This window comes from Balaenoptera musculus, chromosome 7, assembly GCF_009873245.2.
Source record: "Balaenoptera musculus isolate JJ_BM4_2016_0621 chromosome 7, mBalMus1.pri.v3, whole genome shotgun sequence".
Taxonomy (NCBI): Eukaryota; Metazoa; Chordata; class Mammalia; order Artiodactyla; family Balaenopteridae; genus Balaenoptera; species Balaenoptera musculus.
Window position 1 is genome coordinate 112744554 of NC_045791.1, and position 17154 is coordinate 112761707.

At 66.1% G+C, this 17154-nt stretch overlaps 2 protein-coding genes across 18 annotated transcripts in view; both read left to right on the forward strand.

Moving 5' to 3' along the window:
• Positions 1–12669, forward strand: part of CROCC2 (ciliary rootlet coiled-coil, rootletin family member 2) — a 75220-nt gene extending 62551 nt beyond the window's left edge. The window contains 10 exon segments of the mRNA XM_036857690.1: positions 1266–1335; positions 1338–1395; positions 5237–5369; positions 5735–5908; positions 6589–6768; positions 7913–7995; positions 8400–8557; positions 10002–10129; positions 12226–12455; positions 12528–12669. Coding sequence (XP_036713585.1) covers positions 1266–1335; positions 1338–1395; positions 5237–5369; positions 5735–5908; positions 6589–6768; positions 7913–7995; positions 8400–8557; positions 10002–10129; positions 12226–12455; positions 12528–12669 — 1356 coding nt within the window.
• SNED1 (sushi, nidogen and EGF like domains 1) overlaps positions 12539–17154 on the forward strand; it is a 91197-nt gene continuing 86581 nt past the window's right edge. For all 17 annotated transcript variants that reach the window (XR_005020571.1, XM_036857506.1, XM_036857505.1 and 14 more), the window contains exon 1: positions 12539–13031. Coding sequence is in view for 16 of the 17 variants with exons in the window: in XM_036857506.1 (XP_036713401.1) it covers positions 12819–13031 (213 nt within the window). In the remaining variant the exon portion in view is untranslated. The remainder of the gene's footprint in view (positions 13032–17154) is intronic.

Below are 17154 nucleotides of genomic sequence, written 5' to 3' on the forward strand. Positions count from 1 at the left end.
CCATGTCTACCCGAGCCCCTGGAGCTTTCTGCACAGGGGCCCGACCTCACCCTCCGATCTCCGCCAGCTCTCTGGTCCTCCCTGGGCCTCGCCTCCTCTTCTCTCTGCTCTGAAGTCCACTTGGCCTGGACCCCTTCTCTCCCCCTCCTCCCCCCACCCCCGGCCTTCTCGGTGCCAGGGCATCCATAGCCACTTGGTCCTGTGACACTGCCCCCGGCGCAGTGACCCCCGGGAGACCCCTCAACGTGCTCCCGCACCCGCCTTCCCATCCCAGCAAGTGGGCTCCGGACACCCCGCGCGCAGTCCAAGCCTGGGAGCCCTCGGGGCACTGCCTGCTCCTCACCAGCCACGCGGCCCTCAGGCTACCTCTCCACCCTGTGGAACGTTCTTCCACTTCTTGGCCCCTTGAGCCCAAGCCGCCGCAGGCTCCGTGTGGACAATCCCGGGGCCCCCAACTTGCCTTCCTCCGCCCCTCACCTCCGCACCCCCGCTCAGCCCCCGCAATGGGGTGGACGCAGCTCCTGATTTTCCTGAGTCTTCTGCACCAAAAGTCACCACCACCTCCTCCCCACCAGACACTCGCGGGCAGGACGGCATCCGTGCGCTCCCGAGGGTCCCCAGGCCCCACTGCGCGCCGGCTCCAGCCCGGGGACACCACAGGCGCCGTCCTCGTGAAGGCTCAGAGAGGAGGGGTGACAGGGAGGGGGTCGCGCAGCGGGGGGCAGGGTGGCGGATGGGCTGCGAGGCCAGGAAGGCGGCGGGCAGTACTCCGGGCTCGGGCAGCAGGGGTGGGGAGGCCTGAGTCACGGGGGTACGAGGTGGGCACAGAGGAAGAGGACTGCAGGTGGAGGGCGTGGGGGCTGAGCCCCACCCACCCCGGGAGCTTGGGCGGACTTGGGAGGACTGTCGCCGTCTTTCTTCCAAGGGCTGGAAGCAGGGCAGGGAAAATGGATGTGTCTTCTGAGCCACTCTGACCACAGCGGAGAACCCGCCTTTGCCCAGGCCGCATGGCCAACAAGGCCTGCTTCTAGGACCCCTCCCACCCCGCCCGTGGTTACATCGGAAACTGCCCGATCCCTGCACACGGCACTCAACCTGTTCTTGCTTCTTTACTTCCCAGCCACTGCACGTGGTCTGGGCAGACGCCAGGTGCCACAGCCTCACCTGGAGCACACCCCCGGCCGTGCTTCCAGACGGCCTGTGCCTCCCTCCCCCAGAAGCACCTGGACTCCCTCCCCCAGAAGCACCTGGACACCCTCCCCCAGAAGCACCTGGACACGCGGCACCAGGCCCTGGACGAGAGCAGGAGGCACAGGCAGGGCCTGGCCCAGAGGGGGCGCTGCTAGAGGAGAAGGTCGCCCCCCTGGAGCGCAGGCAAGGGAGGCCCTGCGGCAGGTGAGGGGCCCCGGGGGGGCAGGGCCCTCCCTTCCCTTTAGGAATCGCTCCCTCCGTGTGAAGGGAAGTCCAGGGAGACGCTGGAGGCAGGTGTCAGGCCTGGAGTCACCCAGACGCGTCCAATGCCCAGTTGACAGAGGGGAAACCGAGGCGGGAGGGGCACGGGGGAGTCAGAGCCCCAAGGCCTCTCCCGGGTTTCCTGCTCCGCTGCGGGCGCCCCTACGACAGAGGCTGGACCGTGGACACGCAGATCCGGGAAAAATAGTCAGCCGAGCCGGGGTCTCAGCCTCAGGCCGGAGCGACCGGCCCACGCGCGGCCTCTGCCCGGCCCACGTGCTCCGGCGGCGGCGGCGCAGGGAAGGGGCGGCGGGCGCAGCGCGCGGAGAGGCGTGTCCTGCGGGAGGAGCGGCCGCGCTGCGCCCCGGGCAGCCCGCCTGCAGGGGGAGCCCGCGGTGCACCGGCCCAGGTACCCGGATCCGGTGGATGGTCCCCGGAAGAGGGGGTGGGGTGGAAGAGTGGTCCCTGGCGAGGTGGGGGGGGGGGGGGGGGGGGGGGGGGGGTGGGGGGGTGGGGAGGCGGGGAATGGGGAGGGCCTTGCGGGCGTCCAGGCAGGGGCTGGGGGGCCGGGGAGGCAGGGGCTTGGATGGGCTTCTGTGTCTCAATCGGCCGGTGGGAGTATGCCCGCCCTGGGCCTGTCCTCCCGCCTCCAAGCTCAGGGTCAGCCTGGCGTTGGCAGGTCACCCTGTGGACCTCCACAGCCCTCCGGTGATGTTACCCCAACTCTACCTCTGCTCTCCTCGGGGGAGGACCACAGGTCATGGCAAACACACGCACGCACACACACACGCACGCACACACACGCACACACCCGCGGCGTTGTTCCCAGTGTTTGAGCGCCAGTCCTGCCTGGAGCTGTGTGGCATGGGCACACTGCCCGCCTCTGGAGCCCAGATTCCCCTGTCCGTGGTGGAGATGGCCAAGGCTCAGGGGGTGCCCTGCAGATGGGGGCAATGGGAGGGTAGGTGTAGGCCCACACAACAGAGACCAGGAAGAGCGCCGGAAGCCCTGTCTCGTCACCCTTGCAGACCCAACACAGGCTGGGGTGCAAGACAGGGAACCAACCAAAGAGGCTGAATGAATGCAGGACAGGACAGGGCACGGGCCGGCCCAGAGATGGGCAGAAAGGATGAGAAAGGCAGGGAGGCCCAGGGGCCCTCTGGCCAGTGATTCTGACAGCTGAACTGTCCCCAGGCGTGAATGGACCATCTCCACGTATGAAACGGGTCAAAGTGGAGGTATTTGGGTTGAAATCAGGGGTTGGGGTCACCAGAGCATCTTCCTGGGGCCCAGGTTAACTGATGGGGAAACTGAGCCTAGTGAAACGAAATGGCGTCCTTGGAACCAGGCAGAATGTCACCCAGGCCCCAGCCCCAGCTATGGCTCTGCGGACCCACCCGGCAGGCCTGCCGTGTGCAGGGACCTCCCAGGTCACGTGGCCTGAGAGGTGGCTCCCTTGACCTCGACGTCCTGCCTCTGCCCTGTAGGAACAGGCACAGCCGTCCAGCTGACCCCGGCGGAGCGCGCGGCTGGGCTCTGGGCCTGGGACTCTGATGCCCCCTCAGCACCCCCAGGGGTGGGCAGGACAGGGAGCTCAGAGGGAAGACAGACCATCGGGCAGTAGGTGGAAAGCCCGCGCTGGGCTGGTGACCAGGCACCCGAGGCGCCCGTCCCTTCAGGCTCAGTGTCCCCACCTGAGCGGGGGGGCAGCAGGAGTCCTGGCAGTGGGGAGAGCTAGGGGCTCAGTCCTGGACCCCAGAGCAGGGCAGCCTTCCCAAGGCCTCTCTGGGGCGAGGGCATGGTTGGGTCCTGCTGCCCAGGCGGCCTGGCAGGGGTGGCCGGAGGCTGTGTGAGCACACCTGGGCAGAGGTCTTGCTGCCTGTCCCCTGGTGCCGGGAGCTGGACTCGTGTGCAGGCACAGGGACACGGCCCTGCCGGCGTGGCACGGATGACCGGGTACAGCTGCTGTCCCTCGCGCCGCAGCACTGGCCCTGGGCGGAGGTGTGGGTGGACCCCGCCGGCCCGGGCTCAGCTGTGTAAAGGGAACTGGTCCGAGAAGGGAGGGCTCGTCCCTCACGGCAGGTCCAGGCGGCAGTGTCCGGCCAGGGCTTCTCAGAGGGAGGTGGAGGGTCTGTGTTACACGGCTCAGCCCATGGACTTTGCAGGGGCCACCTCAGGCCCAGTGGACCCCTGAGCTTGTTGCTGTGCCATCTGCCTGCCAGGTCCTGCGCAGAATGGCTCTGTGCGGGGGCGGGGTTTGTCTGGGCAGTGCAGCCCAGGGCAGGAGGGCCCGGGCACCACAGGGGCCAGGCTTGGCCTCGCCAGCACACAGTCGTGGTCGCTGGGACGAGTGGTGAGGTGACAGTGCCCAGGGCTCTCAGACTCGGAAGGACAAAGATGCCGGGGGGGGGGGGCGGTGCGTGTGGACACCAGCAAAGAGTGAAAAGGACAGGCTCAGGGCCGGAGAAGAGGCAGAGGCCACCGGCCACAGCAGGGGCAGGAAAGAGAGTGTTTCACTGTGTCAGGAGCAAAGTGCAGAGCTAGGAGCAGTGGGGTCCCCACAGGGGGTGACGGCGGTGCCCCCCAACGCGGAGGGCAGGCTCCAGAGCAGACTGACCAACGCACCCCGAGGGAGGACAGCAAGGCCCCGCCCGGTGAGCAGCTGCCAGGCCTGGAGCCTCCAGGAGAGCGTCCACCTGGGTCACGTGTCCCCAGGCACATGGGGACACGTGTCCCGGGCAGGCCCTGGCCACCATGTGCACACGGTCCAGCTCAGGGGGGCTCGGGGACGGGACGGTTTTCCAGAGGGAAGTGGCTGGGTCAGTGGGGTGGCCACGGAAGGCAGGGACCCTGGGGACAGAACTGGGGTCAGGACGGAGGCACAGAGGCCAGCAGATCAGGACAGTCACTGAGAGCCAGCGGCCAGCTTGTCCACACAAGGCCCCCTGCCCTCTCACAAAGAAGGGTTGTCCAGCGGGCATGGTCACCAGGACCCTGCAGCTTCTCCCGAAGGGCAGGCCCAGTGCCAAGCTGGGGAAGCCGAGGGCTCCCGTGGCCGCTCGGGGTAGGGGGCCTGGGGGCTGGGAGGCCGAGATGGCACTGCCCCGGGCAGCAGAGCCAACCGTGGGTCCCTGGAGCCCAGATGGGGGAGGGGAGGAACAGCTAATGAGTTCCAGGAGGTCAGCTGTGAGGGGCCCGAAAACCCATAAACCCTTTATTGGTGTCTCAGGAGGGGAAACCCGGATATGGCCGTTTATTTACTTTGGATTTCACTTTTCTCTTCTCTTTTTAACATGCACGGCCAGGAGTGTAACTGGATTTTTAAAGAAACAGGACTTCCTTTCTCAGTGGAGGGGCACCCTTTGTTTTCCTCAGTCCTGAAGAAGAAAGGGTCCCCTACTTCTGGAACACTCTGGCCACTGCCCCCGTCACTTTGCGCTCGAGACCGATCCTCCACGTCCCAGGGCCCCCCGAGAGACCAGGCCCTGTCCAGCCTGAGGGCGAGTGGGCAGCTCCAGAGGGGTCCGAAGCGAGGACAGGCCTGGGCCTCCAGCGGCTGGGGCTGGCCCTCTGACCACTGCCCCACCCGGCCCAGAGCCGGGGAAGTGGAGGGGTCTGGTTTGGGGCCCAGATTCCGATCCTGCCCCAGTGGCTGACGGGCCAGGCCTGCCCTGAGTGTCAGTTCCTTCCTCCAAAGGGACCATCCACAAGGGGGCAGAAAGGAGCCCCCAAACCTTCCCACCAAAAAGGATTGTTTCGTTGGTCACCCAACATTCCTCCCCAGCTCTTCCCTCCCGTCCTGTGCCTGCGTGGTGAGGGTGGGGGCCAGGAAGGGGGCTGTGCTCAAGCGGCGGGCAGGTCCCAGGAAGACGGACTGTGGGGACAGGGACACAGAGGACACAGGCTGGCGGGACCTGGTCAGGGGGTGGTTGGGTCCTGTGAGCCGGCGGCAGGTGCTGAGTGCAGGCGTGCCAGGATGCAGCGGGCAGAGGCTCCCTGAGGCTGGGAGCAGCGCTGCGGGGGCCTGGAGGTACCAGGAGATGCAGCTGGTCCAAAGCAGGACAGCAGCGTGACTGGTGGTCCCCCCTCGCTCTCACAGCAGCCCCACACGCTGGACGGCCCAGGCCACTGGGCATCCTGGCCAGGGAGCTCCCTCGCCCGACCCAGCCAGCTCTCAGGGGATCCAGAGCCCTTCCCGGGGGCACCCCACGTGCTCTCCAGGGACAAGGCTGGCCTGAGCTCACACCCCTGCCAGAGACCGTGGCAGGTTCTGCTCTTGCAGACAGAGCTGAGGAGGGAAGGGGACGACATGAGGGCGGGAGCCGAGAAGGGGCCGCGGGACCATACCCTGAGCCGCCTGCACCAGGAAGCGGACAGGGCCCTGAGGCAAAACCAGCCGGGCTCCACGCGCCCCACTCTTGGGAGTGGGCCGGGGCCCGGGGCTGGGGGTGTCCAGGTGGGTGTGGGTGCCAGTGCTTCTGTCTCATGTGCGTGCGCTTGGACACACATATGCACACGCCCAGATGGGAAGGGCGGGCTGGACCACTCCCACACAGAACAGGTGCGGAGACGCAGCCCCAGACAACAAAGGGGTCCACCAGGGCGACACCTCAGGTCTCAGGGCTCCATGGGCCCCGTGGGAGTGGGGGGACCATCAGGGGGCCGTGAGCCAGTGCATGGACCAGAGAGGGAGGAGCGTGGGAAACACGGGGCCAGGCAGGCCTGCGGGCAGGTCCAGGCGCTGCTCCCGTGTGTTTGGGGGTATCTCCCCTTCACCACTGGACAGACCCTCTATCGCCAGACAAGGAATTGGCGAGGGGGGGTGGGGGCAAGAATCAGCCTGTGATGCCTCAGGGACCCCCGCTCCAGCCAAGTGGAAACTAGGATGCCATTAAAACAGATGTAAGGCTCACCTTGCCGGCCTGTGGGTGGGACTCCGGAGCAGACAAGGCCCAGGGGCCGAATGTGTTTACCAAACCCTCGGCTCACCTTCCGGTCCTGGCCAGGCCCCGGGCCCCAGCAGAGGGCAGCCGGGCCAACTGGGGGTCCCCAGCGGAGGGCTGGACGCGCCTGCCCCGGGACTCCGCGCAGCCCTGGGTGGTCAGGCCACAGTGAGGCGCCTGGGGTCTCCCCTAGGTCCAGAAGGCAGAGCTGGAGCAGGCCTACGCCCAGCGGCTCCAGGAGCTGGCCACCCAGCACCAGCGAGACCTGGCGGCGGAGGCCGAGCGGCTGCACGGGGCCCACGTACAGGCCGCACAGGCCCTGGCGTCCCGAGAGAGGACCCACTGGCAGCGGGTGAAGGTGCTGGAGAAGCAGGTGGGCGGGGACCCAGCGCCTGGCGGGGGTGCAGAGGGAGGGGAGGGTCCCTGCGCCCGCCTGGCCCCAGCCCGAGGTCCTCCAGCAGCGCTACTGCCCGGTGGGCTCCAGGCCACCCCCAGGGGCCCCCAAAGTACCCTCCGTCACTCCCACACCTCACTGAGGGGCGGAGGGGGATTCTGGGGTGGGTCACCACCCTCTCCGTGCCGCCATCGCCCCCCCATAAAGAGGGGTGAGGACAGTCCCTCAGCCGGTGGTTGCTGGGTGTGAAGTGTCCAGATAGTGCCTGGCGCACGGCAGTCCTAGTGGCGGTGGCCCCTGCACTGTCCTGCAGTCAGCGATAGGGGGCAGCAGCGTACGGGGGCAAGGGGCAGTAACAAAGCAGGACAGAGCCTTGAGTGTGTGCCTGTGCTGACCACACCCCCCCCACACATGCATGTGCACACACACACCCACACAGACACACATGTTCATGCACGCACACACAGACACACAGACGCATGCGTGCACACACACACCCACACACACGTGCACAGCACAGACACGTGCACACATGCACACGCACACATACACACACAGACACGTGCACGCGCACACAAGACAGACACACGTGCACGCGCACACACACACACGTGCATGCGCACACACACAGACACACACGTGCACGCGCACATACACAAACATGCCAGCAGGGGCTGCCCCGCGGGCTCCGAGCTCTCTGCCTCGGGGGATCTGCTCGATGAGGGAACAGAGGAGGGAACTGAGACCCAGAGACATAAAGTGACGGCCCCCTGACACCCTGAGTTAGTGTCCCCGACCCTCCAAGCCACGTTTGCTCAATTTATAAGCCCAGGAGCATTATTTCCTCATCATTCTGAGTGTGTTCACGGCTGAGTGGAAGGAGGTCCACCCACTGTGGGTGGTGGTCACCCCGGTCCCTAAGACCCCACGGGTGGGTGACCCTGATCAGAGGCGGGACCCTGCACGCGCCGTCTGGCCTCTGGTGAGTCTGTCTGTCTGCCGGGGTTTCTCTCCGCGCACACTGCCCGCCTCGGGAGCCGTGGACCGGGGCCTCCCAGCCCTTTCGGTCACGGAGCTCAGCCATGGGGCCCGCCGCCTGCCTGAGCTCCTGCCCTGTCCCCAGGTGGCCAGCCTGAAGGGGCAGCTGGACCAGGAAGTGCAGCAGCGGCGACGAGCCCGCCTCGGCCAGGCCTTCCGGGCCAAGAAGTGAGCCCGGCTCCCGACCCCTGGGTGGCCCGGCTGCCACTGTCCCGACCGGCCCGGCAGCAGAAGCGCTGCTGGGGAAGCGACGCCTCGTGCTGCTCAGCCGGGGGGCCGAGCTCGAGGGGCACCGGGCCAGGGAAGCCACCACCCGCGCCGGGAGTCAGTGGGCACCCTCTGATCCCCTGACCACCGAGCTCCCCCAGCCCTTGGGACCCTGGCCTCCGGCTGGCGTGGCCCGAGCTCCGGGGCCGCTGCTCTCCGACGCGCCCCTCCCCGGCCGCACGGAGCCTCCCCGTGGCCGGCATCGGCCCTGGCACCGCTGCGGATGTGCTGACCCGGCCAGACCCCGGCGGCCAGGCCCCAGCAGGCCAGCTTCCGCAGCCACAGGCTGCATTCCGTGCCCTCAGCTCTGTAAACATGGGGAAACACGTGGAAAACATTTCCACCAACTGGAGCCAAAAACATAATGTCCCGAAGGGCCCAGCTACCACATCCCTGCACACAGAGGCGGCAGGACCTCCGTATCCAGGAACTGCAGGGCCGTCACGGTGGCAGGTGGCTGCAAGTGACTCAGAATCCAGTTCCCCCACCGCGCTCCCCGCGCCCCCGTCCCCCCACCCCCCACCCCGTGACTCACTGCCCGTGTGAGAGGCATCAGGGTGTAAACGTTAAAGTTGTTAGAGAACCACCCACTTTCCCAGCCTGTAAACTCTGGGAAAATTCCTGCGGGAATCCAGCCCTGGTTGCCACGGAGACCGAGGCAGCCATCTTAGGCCGATGCCCGGTTCACCTGTTAGCATTTTCTCTCTTTTCCCGCTATGAACACTGGTCAGAGTGATTTGTTTCCTCTCCAAATGGTCTCTTTTGTAAGTGACGTGTTTACAACATCTGCGGGGCACCAGCCAGCCCAGTAAATTCCTGCGTCCACAGGTGCTAGCCGCCGCCCCAAAGCACCTCCTCCCTCCAGGACTCATGGGGGTGAGAAGGGCCAAAGCTCCTGGAGCCCACCCATTCCAATCACGATCCCGCACTTAAAATAGGCTGTCCTGTCAGGCCTTCCTTTCTGACTGAACCTAGTAACGGAGTTGCCATATGTTGTGAACTGCACAAAAAATAGGTTTCATTCTGCCTGTCAGCTCTGCCTGATTATTGGTGGCTGTGTTGAGAAGGATTCTGAAGTTCAGCCCAGACTCAGAGGGGAAGAGCATGGTGACCCATTAACAACGCTGCTCTGGGCAAAGGAGGCGTTAGTGGTGGTGTTCGCACCCAGATATTCACCAGCTTGCAGCGGCCCATTGGAACGCATAGCAACCCAGCGGCTGCCCCCACCAGTGGAGAGCATGGTACAGACAGGAAGGGTAGGGCCGTGAGACACACACAGCTCTGATGCTCGGGGCCTGGCATTTAGTAGGCAAGTCCCTTCCCTTCCTCCCCGACCCGGCGACCCGGTGGGCAGCTCCCTTGTGGAGGAAGGACCTGAGGCTTGGCGGGTGGGGAGGAAGGACCCGGAAGCTGGAGATTGACACGTGGAAAGTGTCAACACTTGCCTCTCTGCGGTGGCCACTGGCATCTCAGCGTCACATCTTTGGGACTGACTCTCCCAGCACAGAGGAGGTGCCTAGTAAATGCACACAAATGAAAGAGGAATACACCCCCAGATGCAAAAGGGGTAGGAAAGATTTCTCAGCATTGAAATGAGAGCCACGCACTATTTGACCAATGTTCTTGCTGGCGATTTCTGGACCCTCCTTGCCCAGACTGCTCCCGGGAGACGTAAGATTTTTTATATTTCAATGAAAGTTCAATCAATGTAGGAGACGCTGTTTTTACTTGTTCAACATAAAGTTGTATACTTAGGAAAAAGGATTTTTCTGATGGAGATAAACTGCTATTTTCTTAAATATTTCCAATGGTGAGCGTGTGGCTTCCGTGTGAGACTCTTACGGTCGCCCGCACCCACGTGTGGACCGCTGTGTACCCTGAACCAGGGCCCCCCATCTCTGCCGCAGTGAACCAGCTGCACCAAGACCCCATCCATCCTTACGGTGTAGTGACCACGCCGGGTGGGCCTCCGCAGGAGCCGGATCCTACCTGCCCCTCCAGGCCCTGTGACCTCCTGACCTCATTCCCGGAGCAGGTAGGGGTCTCCCTGAGGTATCACCTACGTGGAAGCCCCAGGTGCGCGGGGCGGGCAGGAAGGAGAGAGAGTGGGAGGGGGGTGCAGCCAGCCGGCCTCCACCACCAGCAGCCCTGCTGGAGCCCCCGTCCCAGCCCTGCAGGGACCAGCCGGCCAGGCCAGGTTCGGTGGGGGAGACACTCCCCACCTTGGCCGGCACGGGGTCCTGGGGCTTACCGAGGTCGGCTCCGGGGCTCCCCATCTAAATTGCATACACACTCAGGCCCTAAATTAAAATGTCACAGGCCTGTTGGGGAGTCTCGGGTTTCCTGGCCGCGGAACACGAGCCTGCTTGATAAAACGATTTTGGTTTTGATAAATGTGGACTTTCTGTGGCCAAGACAAAGGCACCCTTGAGTCTGGAGGGGAACCTGAAACAGCACATTGCTGAAAAGTATTTCCTGATAATATTTTTAGCACCTGGAAAAAAATTTTTTTCTCTTTTTCGCCTGTGGAGTTGTGTGTGTGTGTGTGTGTGTGTGTGTGTGTGTGTGTGTATGTGTGTGTGTGTGTTTGAATGTAATGCCCAGCATGGTGGGGCCTCCTGTTAACCCCCGGTCTCCCAAATGGGACTGCAAATGGCCCAGGGTGAGGGCCGTGGAGGGTCAGCAGGCCTGTGCCTGGAAACACACAGCCTCGCTGGGGTCGCGACCCAAGGTCTGCCTGCTGAGCGCCACTGTGTGCCCAGGGCACGGGCCCCTGGGGCAGCCCTGCCCACAACAGGCCCCCAGGTGGACCCAAAACTTAGCCCAGAAGTGAGCCTTTACTAGGGTCCCCTGAGGCATGTGCTCAGGAGAAGGTCAGCAGTGCCCTGGAGGGACCTCCTCGGCCTAGGCGGCCTACCCAGAGGAGGAAAGTGCACCTGGGGGAGGATAGGGCGTGTGCCCCCTCCCGCCCCCTGCAGGAGGTGGGCCAGTCTAGGAGGGGGTCAGAGGTCAGCCTGGACAACCCACCGCCCCACCCCCGTGGTTTGGTGCAAGCTGGGAAGTTCTGCCCCTTCTCCCTGTCAGGGAGGGGCCACCTGCCCTCCCCCCCTGAGGAAACAAACAGGAGAGGGCTTTCCCCTGGGCCCCAAACCCACGGCACAGACGGCAGAGGGCTGTCAGGTTCCCACAGAAAACCCACAGATGGAAAAGCACGTCCTCCTGGGTTCCCACCAAGGTGACCAGCCTGCTGGCAGCTCTGACCCCACCGGGACTTTGCCAGCGCGAGGCTCACGAGGGACCCTCCCTGTCCAAGGAGGGCGAGGCTGCCACACCCCTCCTCCGACCTTGGCCATGACTTGACCTCTGTGCTGCAGCCTGGCTCAGGGCTTCCCACCACCTCCCCACTCAGCATCTGAGCCAGCGGGGTGCCAGGCTTGACTTGTCCTCACGAATCAGCTCCACCAGCACCCGAGAGCAGAGAGGGTGGAGAGCCCCGGCGGTCGGGCCCCGCACTGGGCCTAGGGACCAGAGGTGGCTGGATGCTGGCCCCCTGTGGAGGACAAACACTTGGAGTCTGACTCTGAGGACGAGGTCCTGCGGCAGGAGAAGGGTTGCGATGGCCACAGGCTGGAGACACAGAATCTGAGTTGTGGGCACTCGAGGGCCTGCTCCCACCCATGGGGCATCTGTCCACTTGCCCCCAGGCCGGCGTGGACCAGCCTCCCCGACGGAAGGCTGCTTTCCCCGGGAGTTGGCCCCAGATTCTCTTGCTGTGATGTGAGGTTTCCTTAGGCCCCCAAATCATCTCCCCCAGCGTTTCTCCTGATGTGGCCATGCAGGGCAGAAACTTTGCTTAATGCCCTGAAGTCGCCCAGGCCAGAGTCCTCCTCACATAAAACCAGACGGCAAGCCTCAGAGCTGGGTGGGCAGCATGAGGCTGGCCTCTGGCCACTTCCAGAAGGGTTCATCCGAGCACCGCTCGGGGTGGCCCCCGACCGACGACACGCTGGCAGGAGGGTGACCTGGTCCCCTGGGCGACAGGGGCCTGAAAGGACACCCAGGAAGCCTGCCCCCAGGCCCAACAACTCACGCAGGCCTGAGGGTCTGTCCTGGAACTGCTTTGTGGACAAGGCACCGCCTCTGGGCCGGCCCCACACGGGCGGCTGGGGACCCACGGAGGAGGAGGAGGAGGAGGATGGCCCCGGCTGCAGGGCACGCCCGCAAAGCCCTCTCCTCGCCGGCCAGGTCACCTCCGGGGGGCGCGGGGCCGTGGGCTGGGCCTCCCGCCCCTCTTGGCGCTTTAAGAGCCGCCTAATTTGCATGGCCCGGCCCGGCCCCGCCCAGGCCCGAGTGACCGCCCGGTTGGATATTTAAATCGCGGCCGCAGGGGCGGGTCCGGCTCCGAACGCGGTCCCGCCCGGCGCCTTCCTCAGCGAGAGGCGACCGGAGCGCGGCCCGGCCGAGCGGGAGCGGGACTCCGGAGTCCACCAACGGCGCGGCCGCGCTGCCCGCACGCCCGGCTGGCCGGCCCTGCGCGCCACTCCCGACCGCGGCCTCGCTCCTGCCCCGCGGTGACCGCAAGCCCCGCTCCGTCCCCCTGCGGCCCTTCCTCGTCGCCTGTCCGTCCCCGCTGCGTCTTCGCTGTGTCCCGCGCTCCGTCCTTCTCTGTCCCCGTTCCGTCCCGCTGTGTCCCCCGCTCCGTCCCCGCCCGCCGACCCCCGGCGATGCCGCGCGGCGCCACCTGGGCGCTGCTCCTGGCCGCGGCCCTGGGGCTCGGGGCGCGCGGCGTGCGCGGCGCGGTGGCCCTCTCCGACTTCTACCCGTTCGGCGCGGAGCGCGGCGACGCCGTCACCCCCAAGCAGGACGACGGCGGCTCCGGGCTGCGGCCGCTCTCCGTGCTCTTCCCGTTCTTCGGCGCCGAGCACTCCGGCCTCTACGTGAGTAACCCGAGCCCGCGGGGGGCGCCAGGGAGGGTGCTGCGCCCCGGCCGCTGCCCGCCGCCCCGAGTCCCGCCGCCGCCGCCGCCAGCAACTTGGCACCGTGGCGGCCAGAGGTGGAATGAGGACAGCGCTTCCTCCCTCCGGCGGCCAAGGCCGGACAGCGGCCCGCGGGAGCGGCGGGCGGGGTTGGGGGCCCGAGCTGCGGCCCGGCCACCTTGGCGAGTGGAGCGGGGCGCGCCCGGCCCTGGCCCCTGCCCCTGCCGGACCGCCTGGGGCTTGGGCTGCGGGCACTGAGCCGTCTGCCCCTGCTGGGCCCAGCGCAGCGGGGTGAGGGGAGGCCTGCCCCGTCCCGCCCCTTCCCAGTTCCTTCACGGACAGCAGTGTGACAGCAGGCGGGTGCTTCCTGGGTCCTCAGTTTCCCGAGTGGGGCTCCTGGCCCCTTCAGTTCCTCACTTGGCCTGCCAAGGTCTCAGCCCCTCCCAGGGCCACACGGGCCCCGCCCCCAGTTGACACCTGAGGCCCACTTGCTGGAGGCTGGGATGCGCCCAGACTTTCAGGGGTGCTGGGGGAGACTCAGCAAGCTGGTCCTCTCTGAGCCGCCCTTTCCCTCTCCCTCTCCTCCTGAGCCTGGGGGCTGGCCACTCAGGCCCGGACCTTCAAACAGGATTCCCAGAGGGAGCTCAGGAGAGTGGGGACAGCTCAGGCTGAAGGACAACAGAGCCGCTCCCGGGGGGACCCGGGGCCACTGAGGGAAGGCAATGTCGCGCCTCATCGCTGCGTCGAGCATTTGCTGGGGGGCACCGTGTGCTGTCCCCTGAATCCCAGCTAGAAAAGTGCTGGCACCCTGTACCTCCAACACCATCGCCCCGCCCTCTGTCACTTCCAGCACCACCTCGACCTCCCCCCCCCTCCGCCATCAGCACCAGTGCCTGCACTGCCAGCTCCCCCGTCAGCCCTGTCACCTCCCCCGTCAACACTGCCTCTCTCCGCTCGACCCCAGCGCGGCCGCCAGCATCACCAGCTGCCCTCCCACCACAGCCGTTCCATCGCCGGAGGCGGGAGGGGCAGCCGTTCTCTCTGTAGGTGCCACCCAGTGCAAGTTCCCCTGGGCCAGGACTTGGACAGAGGGGCAGGCTGACTTCCGGAAGTATGGGGCGGGGGGCAGAGCTGTGCTCAGGGTCTTCGGGAGCCAGGGAGGCCCATACATCCTAGAAGGGGGAGGGCCAGGCTCAACCTCCTCACTCCAGGTCACAGGTGAAAATATTATTAAAAGGCTGACCCTCTCAACAGCCTCACCAAAAACACCTGCCCCTGCCGAAGCAGCTGGAGACGCGGTTCTAAAGTGGAGGGACGTGCTAGCAAAGTAACGGTTTCACCCGAAACCAGCACGTGGTTCCTCGCAAAACCTGTGTCTCCACAAGAGCTCTTTCCTGAAAAAAGCTGTTGTCCGACGGACACCTGCCCGTGGGGACTTAGTGAGCCCACTTCACCTCTCTTTGCTCAGGAGGAAAGACAGTGGAAATCTTGAGGGCCCAGGACACCTTGCCCGAAATAACTGCCAGGGCTCTGTGGTCGAGGAGGGAGCAGGGCGGAGGGTCAGAAATGAAGCCGGTTAGAGAAGAGAAGGCATTTATTCCGAAGCAAGTGGGTCAGACCGGTGCCTCCCAGCCCGCGCAGCCGACAGGACGCTTCCCTGCACGCCCCCGTCTCTGACCCCCGTCCAGCCGGGCGCGGCGTCAGCCAGCCCCGAGCCCAGGTGCCTGCGTCCGGCTGAGCGAGGACCCTCCAGGGCCGGACACCCCGCCCCGGCCTCTGCCCCCTAGTCCCCGGCCCGATGCCCGGCCAAGAGCAGGCTTGTGGAGTGAATGGCCGCACGGGTGAGTGAACGGAGGCCTCGCCGTGACCCTGCGTGAAGATCAGTGCTTTCTGATCAGAATCGACCCTGGCAAGGACTCAGCCCTGCCGCGTGCGGGGTGGCCCCCTTTCTAGAAAGCGCCATCGTTTTGCTTCTTTCTCACGTCGTAGCAGCCGTATGTGGTAACTTGTGAGGCTCTGAAACTTGTTGAGAGTCCCTTCGGAACACAGACCAGGCCGGCCCTGCTGGTGGGCGTGGAGCGCGGCAGCTGGGAGGGAACTTCCTTGCAGGGGAAAAAAGCTGGACAAGTTCACAGGTAGAGACGGCAGCTGTGCTGTGGCCTGCAGGCCCGGCCGAGGTGCAGCGTCCGCCCGGGGCGGCCATGGGGACTGAGAGGCCGTGAGCCTGGCCGGCGGTGGAGGAGCCCCCGTTTCCCCGCAGAAGCCCCCAGGTGCAGCCCCCGCCAAGGGTGGGGCCTCAGGGCTGCAGAGGAAGATCTTGGTTTATTTGGCATCAGGAGCCCCAACTGGCAACCCCAGGGAGCGCTTCTGCTCCTTCATCAGGGAAGGAGTGCCAGGTGGGCGGTGTCTGCGAAGGTGCCGGGCACCCTGAGAGGGTCCACACGTCCGTTACGAGGGTGCAGTGGCCGAGACACGGGTGCGGGGCCTGCCGGCTGTGTCTCCAAGGCTGAGCTGCTGGGGGTGGTGCACAGCGTGGTACCCGCCTTGGTGTGCCCTCCATCCTTCCCCCGCAGAGCCTCTTCCAGCCCCTGCTGGCCCCTCACGCACGGAGCTGTGACACCCTTGACCTCTGAATCCTGGGGACTTTTCCTTGTCCCGGTCTTTTGGAGCACCTTGGGGCCGGTCGCGGAGAGCCCTGAGTGGGAAACGGGAAGGGTGTAGGCCCGGGGCGGGCAGTGGCATCTCCGAGCCCGGGGGAAGACATGTTGACAGTTGATTTGACCTGCGCCCTGGCCAGCAGCCCCTCTCTCTAGTGTCCCAGGCAAGGCTGGCTCCACACCTGGTGTCTGCTCATCCGCTGACATCCCCACCAGGGGCACAGTCCCCGCCCAGCCGCTCCCAGACCGACCGCCCAGGGGAGGTCCGCAGGCGGCCCGGGACCGGTGGCTGGTCGCTTCCTCTGAGAGCCCCGGCTTCCCGACCTGTGCAGCCCGTGGCACGTTTCCAACCAAGACAGTCAGCTGGCTGGCCACCAGCTCCGAGCCATCTGGAAAACCCACCCTGACCCACAGGACAAAACCCGTGAGACGGAGGCAGGCTTGGCAGTGGAGCTCGGCTTTTCTGACCTGAGGAAGCCCCCGCAGAAACGCACGCGCCCCCTGGCTGGGAGGAGAGGCCGCAGCCCCCGGGGGGCAGACAGGGTCCTGGGCAGGCCCCTCCCCGTGCTCCCTTCCTGCTGGGACCTGGGGAGGAGCGGGGCAGAAGCAAGGGGATCCGGAGGTGGAGGTGGAGGTGGAGGTGGAGGTGGGCAGGGGTCGAGGGAGGGTCCTGGGGTGGCCTGGCAGCCCCACGTGGGGGGAGAGCGCCGGGGCGAGATCCAGGGCTGGCCCCTCGGCCTGGACCTCCCGGCGGCCCGACAGAGGGTGGGCAGTGCAGTCCTCCGCTGCCCAGAGAGGGGAGTGGGCCTCAGATTCAGGCCCAGGGGCCTCGGGACTCCTGCGTCCCGCTGCCTCCTTGCCATTCCACCCCGGCCGTAGTGCGGCCCAGACAGAAGTCCTGCCTCCTGGGCCACCCTGGGAGCTCCCCTGAGACCCCCCCTCGTTCCCACGTGGTCAGAGCAGGCAGCTGGGCCTGCAGCCCTGCCTTGGAAACACTCCCACTTCCCAGGGCGGCCACCCCGCTGGCCTGGGCGCGTGCGGCACCTCCTCGTGGGCCTCCGGCTCCTGGCCCGGCCCCTCCAGCCTGTCCGTGGGGCGGCCGAGGGAGCCTTGCCCAGTGCTAGTGAGACCTTGCCTTTCTCTCCTGCCCTTACCTGCCCCCTGGCCTTGAGGCTGGGCGGTCCGGCCCCGTGTACCTGTGCCCACCCTGTCCCCTGCCAGCCCCCCCCCCACCTCCCTCTGCTCCAGCCATACAGAACAGGTCACCCTCAGCCACTGTGCTTGCTGCCAGCTCAGGGCCCCTCCCAGGACAGGCAGGTCTCCTCCCCTGAACGGGCCCCGCTCCCCCCGCCTGGTCCCTGCGCTCCCTGCGTGTCGCTTCTGACCCCACCTCGGTTGTTTACCCTGCACGGGGCGTGTGCCCCGCA